A 13,113-nucleotide genomic window follows, 5' to 3' on the forward strand; every position below is an offset into this window, starting at 1 on the left:
CTAACCATAGGCCACCACGCCCCTGAACAAAAGGACTCCATGCAACTAAACCAACATACAGTAAGCACCTACCAGGGGCCAAGCCCTGTCCCTGGCATTGGGGATACACTGGAGAAAAAGAGAAACAGTCATCTCGCCCTCATGGGGTGACCTCTGCTGATTCCAGGGGCTCTTCTGGCAGCCTGAGTGTTGACCCTCCGTTTTCAAATAAGCTGAAAAGTGGAAGGATGTCCCGTCTCTCCCTTCTCTGTTATTCCTGCTTCCTCACCTCACCAAACCCTCACTGGAGAAGCGGATTAATGCTTCTGACTTTTCTGCTCCAGAACTGTGAGCTTGCCTTGTCTTGTCCCTGCTACTTAAACAAATGATCCCTGGAGGTGGATGGGGTCTGGCTTATTCACAAAAAGACAACCCCGGGAACCGTGGATTTAAGACCTAAGCTCACCAGTTGTTTTTATGATTACTGGGAGACGGTCACAAAAGAGGCACCGACCTCTCTAGCTCTTCAAGCTGCCATATAAGGAGCTCTGACTCTACGTCAGCCACTAGGTTTTAAGCAGTATCATCTTCAATAATAGTCTCTCGAGATCAACATGACGTCATCAGTTTATAGATGTGAGAATTGATGATCAGAGAGGGAATGAGTCATTTATCTGCAGCAGAGACCACACATGCTCATTAAATACCCATGTGCCTCTCTGCATTTCCCTGCCCCTCCCTCTCAGATAGGTTGGGGTCATGCGACTGGATCCTGACCAATAGTATGGGAGGAGAAGTGATGTAACCACTCATAACCCTGGGCTTTAAAAATATTTTGCGTCATCCTTCTCCTCCCTCTTTCCCTGCTGAAGGAGTCTTGGAAGAAATGTATTTCAACAGCTACAAAATAGAAGAGGGCCACACTACCCACTCAGACTCTGCACGAGTGAGAAATAAACCTGTATTCTGTTAAGCTACTGAGATTTTGTGGTCAATTAGTTACTTCGGTGTAGCACAACCTGGTGGTTCAGATTAGAACCCAAGGCAGTCTGACTCCAAAGCCCATACAGTAAGCCCCCTACATACGAACCTTCAAGCTGCAAGCTTTCAAAGATGCAAACGTGCATTCGCATGTCCAATCATGTAAGTTAGTTCACGTGTCTGGCGTACACTGTCACGTGCATGCATCCTCTACAAGTGGTTGTGCTTTCTGTGTACTTTACTATACTTTACTGTATAGTATTGTATAGAGTACGGTATCTTTATTGCAAGCCCCGGATGTCCGGAAGCAAGCGTAAAAGCAGCAGTGATGTAGCTGGTACCGCTAAGAAGCACAAGCTGTTGTGCTGTACTACTGCACTTTCCAAGGTACTGTACTGCAAGATTAAAAATGTTTCCTTTATTTTTTGTGTTTGTTTGTTTTTTATGTATTATTTGTGTGAAAAGTGTTATAAACCTATTACAGAACAGTACTATACAGCCGATTGTGTTAGTTGGGTACCTAGGCTAACTTTGTTGGACTTATGAACAGATTGGACTTAAGAACACACTCTCAGAACAGAACTCGTCCATATGTAGGGGACTTACCGTACTTTCAGCCACTATGCCATCCTGTGCTTGGTACTGAGGCTGCTTCTCCACCTCCCAGAGGATCAGAAGAAACTTCGTGATTTTTACTATCATGAAATATCCATAAACATTTCTTAAAATAATGAATTCAAAGTGTCTTCCAATTCTGGTATGGCTCTGAACACTGTTAGTACTTGCGTGATAGTTGACTGACTAAATGACAAGACATGTAACTAGACTTTACCCGTTCACTCCCCTGAATTTTTACCACTGTTTACTTCAAACCGCAACCAGCTCTGGGAAAGCACTTTGAAAAATTCGTGGAATCATAGAACTTCTGCTGAAAGGCATCTTAGAGACTATGTAGTTTCAGAGATGAGGGAATGGGGAGGGTCTGAGAGGGCACGAGGCTTGGCCAAGTTCATACAACAGGCGCTGTGTAGAAAGGTGGCTGGACTTTGGTCTCCTGACTCTCACTTCTGGATCCCATTAACTCGGGCCATTCCACGAGGATGAGGATGAAAGGTAAAGGCAGCATGTCAACAATAATCCCGACGCTTCCCTGTGCAGCATTAACTGGGTCAGTCTAAGGAGAAGGATGGAAGTTCGTCTCATTTGGAAACTTCTTGAGACTTCCTAGATTCCTCACTTTGACACCAAATGCTTTGGGAACCCAATGTGATCTTTTAAAAAGATTGCTGGAGTGTTTGTGTGTGGGTTTTTTCCTTTAAAAAATAGAGCTAAGGGGAAAAAGGCTCCCACAATTTCTTGGCTCTCTGGCAGCTTTTACAAACAGCAGTGTGATGAGAAACACATGCTGACCAGCGTTTGTGGAACAGAAACGGGGGTTTTGCTGCCCCCTAGAGAACCAGAAGGCCAGGCTGCCCTCCTCCTGGGGCCTCTGGACATGGGCCACCTGACCGCCCTCCCAGCTAGAGTTGGTGGGAAGCCAGCCGAGGTGGGTGGCTTTGCTGTGGGCAGAACAGCCGGTCTCCCTTTGCAGGGCTGAAGCACAGGTTTGCTGACATTTCCTGGGAGGTAATTATGGCACCTACCCCAGTCTGATCCATACAAAGGCATCTAAAGGACACTTCTGGGGGCTCTGAAATGGTTGATGGTCTCACCACTAGGGTCCCACCTTGGTGCCCTTCTGGAGTTGTGCATTTTCAGAGTTTTGAGGTTCTGCTACTGTGGTGCGGTGGACCGTAGGGTCACTGACACGTCAGGAATGGACTTAGTAAAACCTCCTACACACATTGCAGTCCAGAGGGACCTGGACCAGATGAAGCAGAGCTCAGGACTGATGGAGAGAGAAGTGAAGAGGCGGCGTCTATGTCCTGCATAGCTTAGCCTGATAGGGATCATGGAAATTTTCCAGAATCGGATGATATGGTGATGAATCTGATCACGGCCCTTGTCTGGAAGAATCTACCTGTACACATGGCCATACAATTCCGGGGGCGGGGGATCCTCATGGGCCCCCTTGGTCCTGTTGGGGATGTAGATTAGACAGCCCTGAGTTAGAGAAACAGCCCCCCAAAGGCACCGCTGAACGGGGACTGAGGAAGCCTGGCTAAGATGGGCATGAAGGGTCATCCTTTCACAGGGGAGGGAATGGAGGCCGAGAGCAAGAAAGAGACTGGTTCGAGGGGTCACAGTGCATCACTGGCAGATCCAGGAGTGGACCCAGGCCTCCAGGCCCAGCCCAGCCCAACCCTGCATGCCTCCACCCACCAGGCTGGCTATCCATCCTCCGCATTGTTTCAGTTTCCCATTCCCATTCCCTGGCCTTGATGGAAGCAAGGACTCCTGCGTGCGGGTATTACTTCTAGAAGGGAAAATGTTAACTTAATCGTGGACTTTCCCCTCTGGATCTCCCAGACAAAGTCCAAACCCTATTTAGTTATTGAAAACAGCATTCATTTTCTGTTGTTGGATTCCAAACCAGAGCCAGCAGTGAGGTTGAGTCCCAAGAGAGGAAGAAGGAGGCTGAGCCCCCTGGGGGTCTTTTCAGCAAAGGGGCTGGCCTGGTATTATGGGTGGGGCTGCCCAGCTGATTTAATCAATGCATTTATTGGACTTGCGGCAATTGCCCACACTCAGTATGGAGATAAACTGTCCTAATGTGGATGGCTGAGAATACATTTTTAGGAAGAATGTATAAATGGTTGAGGCTTAATTAGATCACGACTGGGAGTTCTGATTTAACAGTGATCTGCTAGATGTGTGACCTTGGGCAAGTTACTTAACCTCTCCGATCCACAGATTCCCCGGCTATCAAATTAGGATAATGATAGCACCTACCTTTAAGGGCCCACTAAGTGAGGGCTATATAAATATCAATTGAAAAATAAAACTTTAAAATAAATGCAAGATGGTCATTTTTATAGTCAATCCCACTTATTTTACCTACTAAGTATGTCCTAAAATCCTTCCTACCCCTCTCCCCCCATTTCCCTGTCACTGCCTTAGCCCAGCCCTCCAGTCTATCTTACACGGAACGTCACCAGTTGGCTCCCTCCTAGTCGATTTCTAGGAGCTTTTCCTCCTCTGCCCTCCCCATCTCCCCCCATCCCCCAAAGTAAGCCTGAAAACGGATTCTCCAACACTTTTGCTTAAAGCTTTTCAGTGACTATCCCACAGGATAAAGTCTGTGCACACCTTACTCTATATGTAATATTATTGTTCCAGTTTTTTTTTTAAAAGGTGATTGTTTGAATCCCTGATTTCAGTAGAGTACAATGAACAAGTCTAGCTTCCAGCAGCTTTTAGAATTCTCCTCTCTTCTGTTCACTCCTTTTTCCCATCAGGAGCAGCTTATCTACCGGACAAGAACCCACAGCCCTCTGGTCTCTCCTCCCCCTGAGCTTGTTTTCAGAAGAGGAACTGCCTTCAGCCTGTGATTTTCATGTTTAATTATGGGCTCCGACCTGACAGGGTCAGATTTATGACTCTTGTTCATAACTTGGTGTGGTTTTAAGTCATGGGATTACCTCTCTCCTGGCTGACTTTTCACTTCGTCGGCCTTTCAGCTCTTGTTCTGCAATGAGGGAGCCTTGGCCTTCACTCAGGCCGAGGGACCTGGCGTTAAGGGGCATCAACTCTTGGGGTTGGACTTTGTGGAGCAGGTTTGAGACTGGCATCCCTTTGGGGGTGGGGAGGGCCATGCGGGACTCTCTCTTTGCAAAGAGGGTCCTGGGCTCTGGATTGATGAGGCTCCTTTGGAAATCTCCCCCAGGATCTAGAAAAGCACAAGGACCCCCTCCCTGTCATTAGCTCCAGAAACAAGCAGCTCATTACTTTTCGGGGGTCAAAGTCTCCTCCAGGAACTCTTCGATCTTATTGACGTCCGTCTTCACGTCTCCATTGAAGGTCAGGAAGGGCGGATGGGTGCCAGGGGCGAGGTTGTGCAGGTCGGCTGGCTTTCTGTGGAGAGAGCAAGGTTCAGGGGTGGCTTACACCAGGGTGCTTCACGGACAGGGAAGCCCAGGGCGTACTGTCCATTAGACGCCCGTCGGCAAAAACAGACCCGGTGTGAGGCGTAGGGCAGAGGAGGTCGGAGAGATTCTGGAAGGATGTGGTGTGACACAGGATATCCGATCGGTGGGATTCAGTGAGAGAGGAGCAAGTCGGATGGACTTTGAAAAAGCAGTGTGATCACAGGTGAATATCTAAGCTAAAGCCAAGCTTCTGATACCCAGAGAGGAAGTTGGGCTTTGCTTTCAAAAGGTCCTTCACCCACCAGCTTTACAAAAATGCACGAGGCAGAATCCCAAACTTTAAACGTTCATGAATTCAGTCACGCTTTTACACGAAGAACGATCTTCTCTGTTCTTTAAGGTTTGCGCAATGGGAAGGGAGTGACCTTGTGTTTGCCGTGGGCCCCTATTCACGTCCAAGGCTGAGCTTCTGGGCTCCCCACAGCCGGTCAGAATGGAGGTGCAGAGATGGAGCAAAGCGAGGGGAAGAAGGGCGGGCGGACGGATGGAGGGAAGTGGGCAGGGAGAAAGCTGCACAGAGGACAGAGGGAGGAAAAGGAGAAATAATGATGGAAACTTCCCCGGGCAGGGATGGACCATCAGTCACCCCAAACGCTCTCTCTGAGAATGCCACACTCCTGTGGGAGGCAAGCGTGGAAAACATTAGATGGAGGAACCCAAAAGGAGTAAACAACAGGGAAGAGGAGTCTGTAATGAAACACATTCCTGGCATAATCAGCTCGTGAGGGGAAGAGAAGAATTTCAATTAAGGTGCCCCTCCCACATCCTCGCCCAACACGCACACTCTCCAGCTGCCTTCTATGGCACTTGGAACTCCTCAGACAACTGACACTGAGAAAAGCATTTCTAAAATCGAATTTCCTTGGTCCCTGTGTTTGCTTTGTGAGTGTTCTTTCTTTCACACATTCTTTACCTTCTCCTCCTGTTTTTGAAAGCTCACCTAAGGCAGCAATGCTTGGGTTCTCAGCAGGGAGGGAAAATCTATACTGATTTTATTTTTCAGCAATGACTTCTCTGTGGCTTAAAGATCCAGAAATTATGAAGGATGATTTTCTTTTTCTAGGACTCAAGAGAACAACGGGCTCTGGAGTCTGGCATCCTTGGGAAGTACTGCCCTGACCGCTGGAGCTCAGCTGACATTGCCAGTGGACACTGGTCAGGGGTGGCCCCCTCTCTTTGTTGACCCTCTTCAGTAGTTATGAAATTATGTAATTAGAACTTAATTACATATTGCCAAGTCTAACTTACAGATTATTTAATGTATATCAGTTCTCCTTCCCTGCCTGGATTGCCAGCTCCCTGAGGGCAGAATGATGCTAAGGAGAGCCAGCATGTGCGGTGTTCTTGCTAGAAGCCAGCCCTACACCATGCAAGTGGTCCATGGCCTGCCTCATCAGATCCTCACAATAACTCTAGAAACAAGGCATAACTTTTATTCCCATTGTACAGGTAAGGCAACGGGCTCAGAAAAGAGAAGATTCAAGGTCACTCCACCAATTCATGGTGGTGCCAGGATAAGAAATTCGTTTTATTAGGAATTGCTAAACTTCACTGTATCATACATTTTTTAAATTCCTTAATTCATATACACATATATATATAATTTTTTTTTTCAGTAAGCAATTCTCCTTATCTATAAAACTGGAGTCGTGATACCTGACTGGCCCACCTCAAAGGGTGTTGGCAGGATCGGATGTGATGACAGCTAGGAAAGAGCCTTGCAAGGATCTAAGGAATGCTGGGATGGTTCCCTCTCCCATTCTGATCCCCAGACAAACACGAGTCTACTTTCACAGATGATACTCCAAAGGCCTCCTATTCTCCACTGGAGGAAGCCAATCTTTCCAACTGCAGGAAAGTCTGCTCTCTGTAGTTGTCACAGACAATGTCTGCATTTCGTGTGTGTTTTCATTCATTTAACAGAAATTAGTCAGGGCCCCGAACGGATGCATTGGCTGCTGTGGCAGATACAAAGAAACTTAAAACATGATCTCGACTTGCCCTTGAGGAACTGAAGGTCTGATGCGAATGACAAGACAAACTGCATAACTGATGTGTCCTGAAGAACGTGCCATTTGAACCAAGAAGATTGGGGTTTTAGTGGCAGCCCCTCCGATTCCAGGTGGGCACCTTGGACAAGTCATTTAAATGTGTCTGTCTTGGTTTCCTCCTATAGAACGAAGAAATAAGATCTCCTTCACAGGGTTACACTTTATGTGATTTTTTTATGGGAAAGCATGCACTAGTTGTAAAGCATCGGGATTGCAGATATCGTAAATTGGTGAGATGCAAAACGGACCATAGATGCTGGGTGAGTCTGGAGGGAGGCTGAGTGATAGATTTGCCTGAGAGTGGTAGGGTGGGAGGGGGAAGCTTCCCAGGGGAGGGGGTTGCTTCTGGGGGCTGGGCACCATCTCTCCATTCAGGAAAAACAGGGAGCCTCTGTGAGACAGAGCAAGCATCCCAGGCAACGGCTGGAGGCCAGAGGGACAAGGGCAGCAGAAGGTGGTCCAGCCCGCCAGAGGCAGGTAGGTCCTGGGAGATAATGTTGGGAAGAACCAAGGCAAAGACAAAGGAGGGCTGCAGATGCATTTACGCTGCAGGCAACGGGAAACGTCAGGAGGTTTTCTGAGTAGGGAGAGCCACGTGATGAAAGGATTATTTTAGGAAGACTATCCTTATGATAATATAAAGGATGGATCAGAGAGAGACAGACAGAAACCAGAAGGATGAAGACCAGTTTGAAGAACAGAGAAACAGTCCAGCTGCCCGTGGTGGGACCCACACCATGTGTGGGCTTTGGGAATGGACAAGAGAGCCTGGAAGTAAGAGACAGCGGGGTGAGAGAATGCCCTGGGCTTGGCGACTGATGGACAATGGGGGTGGCAAGAGAAGGGAGCTGGAAACGTTTCAGTGCCTAGAAAAATGGAAGAACAAAGGAGTTCAGGAGGGGACCCCAATCCAAAGGGAGAATGAAGGTACAATTTTTGAACACACTGATTTCAAAGTGATGACAGAAAATCCAAGTGGAAATATCTAGAAGAGAGCAGGGCTCTGGGTATGGAATAATTGACATCAAGGTGACAGGGAGAGTATGCTAAGCTCACTGGGGGAAAGCTGTGGCAGGTGATAAAGACCCAGGGAGGGAGCCTGAGCCAGTCCGCATTTAAAGGACAGGAGGAGGAGGGGAAAGAGAATAAAGATGGAAACGGTGTGGCTTGTGATGGTGAACAATGCCCGTATTTTCAACAGCTATTACAACTGCACTTTAAAAGCAGAACACTAGTAACTCTCCATCCCAGTCTCTAATCCAGAGCTCTCACACTAAGGAGTTCTAAAGATGGGAACATAGTGGGAGAAATAGTCTGGATCCCAGCTCCTTGGAAACTCAACCTCTCACACCTGAAGTCTGGCTGGGGTCCCCTAGGTTGGGGGCATTAGTAGGACCAGAATGGCTCCCTCCCAGATTTTTAGATGCTGCGCCCATCTCTGTGCCAGACACTCTCAGTCGAGATACCCATTGTCCATTCCCTCCTTCTTCCTTGCTAATCGGGACTTGCTCTGTTCCAAGGGTGTTGCTCGCTTTTGCAGCCTCCCTTGTAACTAGGGCTTTAGGGCTCTGGCCAGCAAGGTGTGAGCAGGAGGCTGCTGGGAGCCTCGAGGTTTTCGCCCTCCCTCGTGGAAGAGTCTCTCTTCCTGCAGAGAAGCATATTGCTTTACCTTTTCAGATCCACAGTGGTGACATTGAACACAACTCCTTTCAGCCAGAGGATCATAAAGAGACGCTGAGAGAAGGGACAGTTGCCAATGCTTTCCCCATCGATTCCAGCCTAGAAAGAAGAGCACCAGAGTCCTGAGTTAGCTTGTGCACATCGGCGAGAAGGAATATAGGACTGTAACAGCCAGACACCAGTCTGGGCAGAACCGAAAGTCCACGCCCCAGCCTTACTTTAAAGTTGCCCTCTAAGATTTATCCTTGTCTTCCTAATGTTTATGCAAGGTGACACCTGGCACAGGGTAAGGGCTCGATAAACACGTGTAGAACTGAATGTGAGTTTCCAGCATGGTGATTATGGAGAGTCATAACTTTCTGAAACCATTGAACCCTTGCATCTCGGGGTAAAAGGAGACCTTCAGGGCTTCCCTGGTGGCGCAGTGGTTGAGAGTCCACCTGCTGATGCAGGGGACACGGGTTCGTGCCCCGGTCCGGGAGGATCCCACATGCCGCGGAGCGGCTGGGCCCGTGAGCCATGGCCGCTGAGCCTGCACGTCCGGAGCCTGTGCTCCGCAACGGGAGAGGCCACAACAGTGAGAGGCCCGCGTACCACAAAAAAAAAAAAAAAAAAGAGAGACCTTCAGCATCACATAGTCTAACACAAATGATGTCGGACCAACTTCTATACTCTTGAGTAATCATCTTGTCTATGCTTGAATATCTCCACTCACCGGCAATGTATATCTCTCAAATCAGTCCATTCTGAGGATAGCTCTAAACCAGTTCTAACCAAAGAAATGCTTTTCTTTGGTTATACCTCACCAAAGTATGTTCCTCTGTCGTTTATCTTCTACCCTCTGGTCCTTACTCCATGAAGACGTCGTGAGTACAGACCCTCAGATTTTGACCCTATGTCTTTCTATCTTGTCAGCAGGCTCGAGACGTTACTCAATGTCCCACTAGGTTCTGACTACTACTTGACCTAGTGTCAATAAACCATTCATTTGTTAAATTATCCTTTTGCTCAACGAATACATATTGACCATGTACAAGGCACTGGAAGAAATTACACAGGGGATTCAAAACTGCATTTACTCAGAAGCTTATGGCCTCCTGTGGGGTGGCCTGGGGGATGAGATGGGAGCACATAGGAAAGCATGACAGATAGCATTATTGAGGACCTGCACACTTCTGCTCTCCACATTTCCCCTTCCTAGTACCCTCCTCAAAACAGCAGATTTCTTTTTTTTTTTTGTCTGAAAGGCAGGTCTATCTTTACCTCTGAGTAGCCTGCAGAGATGTGAATTTTATAAAGAATACACTTTCAGAAACATACGAACAAAAAGTTTGGGGAACTGATCTCTGTGTAATTTTTTTTCCAGTGAGTGGTTTACTGGCCCCAAAATGGTACTTGGAGGGAGAAATCACCCATTCATTCTAGTTTGCTGTTGGCTCCCCTGGAAATCGTGGTGGCATCAGGACCAGGCTCCACTAACAGGGAGGGTTCAAAGAGGGAAGGCCCCCAAGCCTTGTTTGCAAAGCTGCCAGCAATCCAACCAACATCCTGGAATGGGGGCTTACTAAGAGTTTCTTTTTCTGAAAGAGAAGGAGAAAAAAACTACCCTCCAAGCTCATCACATTATTTTTCCCCTCGAGGTTTGTTTGCTGTGGGGTTCGGGTGGGAAGGCAGGTTTGTGTCCTTATTTCTACCTGGCCCATCGCTCCCAGCAGAGGCTCAGGTTTATAATGGAAAACTGGCACCTTTGACGGTATTGCTTGTAGGTAATTGCTATGAAATTACAGTTATTTTACCTCTCTCTTAACTCCACCCAGAGCCCCTTCCTGATCCAGTTCTCACTTTCCTTAGTGCTGGAGACAGACCCACCCTGATTGTTTCAGACACCACGGCTAGGTTATAGAAAATCAGAAAGGTGGAGGGCAACAGGGCGGGCGCCACCCCTGCCCACAGGGCTAAAGTTACTGATAAAGCCACACTCAGACAGGCGACTATGAATTTAATAATAGCTCGTTGCAAAACTTGAGTTGATGACATCAGTTCCCTAAGACTTTCTTTCCCAAGAAGCACTCATCTGGCAGGTTCCTGGTCCTTTAAGACATCCTGACAAAGGAACTTTTCCCCAGGGCCGGTTATGGTGTAAGTGACAAGTGGAGAAATTAAAAAACAAAAACAAAAAACAAAAGCCACGGTCCACACACTCTCATCTGGTTTACCTCCGGGGGTGGAGGTGGTCATAAGGGGATTGAAGGAGGTACTATTGAATTATTGGAATTCTTATTAGCTGGACCAAAAATTCATATAATAATGTTAATAATACCAACGAATGTCTATATAGTCAGGCACTGTTCGAAGTGCTTTACGTATATTATTAACGCGCTTATTGCTCATGTGAAACCTGTGTAGTGAGATAGTGTCACCATTTTACAGATGTGGAAGCTCAGTGGAAATTACAGAGAGGGGAAATCACTGGTCTGAGGGTCCCTGGAATGAACCCAGGCGATCTGGCTCCAGATCCTGAGCTCTTAACTGCCATGCGCAGACTCCACCCTGAGGGCCCAGCCCAGACGGGTAGCACGTTCACCCAAGGTCGCAGAGCAGGAGGTGTGGGTGCTGGATGTGCGTGGTGCATCCCCGCCTTCAGTCCATGTGCCACAGCTCTGCCGGGGTGTACAGGCTGGTGGTTGTCACAGCTCCCCACATTTCCACTACTGTCTTATATTATAATTCTAGACCCAGTAGACAAAAATTGCCGAAAGACCAAGAGAAATAGTATGCGAGGATTTTATGATTTACACCCTTACTGTCTTTGCATCTCTCTTGAAGCTTCCCCTTCCCTTCCCTTTTCTTGTGCTAGGAACATTTAACAAGAGATCTACCCTCTTCAAAAATGTTTCGGTGCACAATGCGGTATTGTTGACTGTAGGTCCAGTGCTGTAAGCAGCTCTCTAGAGTTTCCTCACTTTGCTCAAATGAAACTGTATTCCCGTTACTAGTAACTCCCCACTCCCCGCTCCCCTTGCCCCTGGCAACCACCTTTCCACGCTTTGACTCTATGACTCTGGCTATTTTAGTTACTTTATGTAACTGGAATCGTGCAGTATTCCCGTTACTAGTAACTCCCCGCTCCCCCTCCCCCTCCCCTTGCCCCTGGCAACCACCTTTCCTCGCTTTGACTCTATGACTCTGGCTATTTTAGTTACTTTATGTAACTGGAATCGTGCAGTATTCCCGTTACTAGTAACTCCCCGCTCCCCCTCCCCCTCCCCTTGCCCCTGGCAACCACCTTTCCTCGCTTTGACTCTATGACTCTGGCTATTTTAGTTACTTTATGTAACTGGAATCGTGCAGTATTCCCGTTACTAGTAACTCCCCGCTCCCCCTCCCCCTCCCCTTGCCCCTGGCAACCACCTTTCCTCGCTTTGACTCTATGACTCTGGCTATTTTAGTTACTTTATGTAACTGGAATCGTGCAGTATTCCCGTTACTAGTAACTCCCCGCTCCCCCTCCCCCTCCCCTTGCCCCTGGCAACCACCTTTCCTCGCTTTGACTCTATGACTCTGGCTATTTTAGTTACTTTATGTAACTGGAATCGTGCAGTATTCCCGTTACTAGTAACTCCCCGCTCCCCCTCCCCCTCCCCTTGCCCCTGGCAACCACCTTTCCTCGCTTTGACTCTATGACTCTGGCTATTTTAGTTACTTTATGTAACTGGAATCGTGCAGTATTCCCGTTACTAGTAACTCCCCGCTCCCCCTCCCCCTCCCCTTGCCCCTGGCAACCACCTTTCCTCGCTTTGACTCTATGACTCTGGCTATTTTAGTTACTTTATGTAACTGGAATCGTGCAGTATTCCCGTTACTAGTAACTCCCCGCTCCCCCTCCCCCTCCCCTTGCCCCTGGCAACCACCTTTCCTCGCTTTGACTCTATGACTCTGGCTATTTTAGTTACTTTATGTAACTGGAATCGTGCAGTATTCCCGTTACTAGTAACTCCCCGCTCCCCCTCCCCCTCCCCTTGCCCCTGGCAACCACCTTTCCTCGCTTTGACTCTATGACTCTGGCTATTTTAGTTACTTTATGTAACTGGAATCGTGCAGTATTCCCGTTACTAGTAACTCCCCGCTCCCCCTCCCCCTCCCCTTGCCCCTGGCAACCACCTTTCCTCGCTTTGACTCTATGACTCTGGCTATTTTAGTTACTTTATGTAACTGGAATCGTGCAGTATTCCCGTTACTAGTAACTCCCCGCTCCCCCTCCCCCTCCCCTTGCCCCTGGCAACCACCTTTCCTCGCTTTGACTCTATGACTCTGGCTATTTTAGTTACTTTATG

At 48.0% G+C, this 13,113-nt stretch overlaps 1 protein-coding gene across 2 annotated transcripts in view; it reads right to left on the reverse strand.

The window, feature by feature from the left end:
- Positions 1–13,113, reverse strand: part of CLIC5 (chloride intracellular channel 5) — a 164,984-nt gene that overhangs the window by 41,775 nt on the left and 110,096 nt on the right. For both annotated transcript variants that reach the window (XM_032647614.1, XM_032647615.1), the window contains exons 2-3: positions 8,769–8,878; positions 4,849–4,974 (exon numbers count right to left, since the gene is read on the reverse strand). In XM_032647614.1, the coding sequence (XP_032503505.1) occupies positions 4,849–4,974; positions 8,769–8,878 (236 nt within the window). The remainder of the gene's footprint in view (positions 1–4,848; positions 4,975–8,768; positions 8,879–13,113) is intronic.

Source organism: Phocoena sinus, chromosome 11 (genome assembly GCF_008692025.1).
Source record: "Phocoena sinus isolate mPhoSin1 chromosome 11, mPhoSin1.pri, whole genome shotgun sequence".
Lineage (NCBI taxonomy): Eukaryota > Metazoa > Chordata > Mammalia > Artiodactyla > Phocoenidae > Phocoena > Phocoena sinus.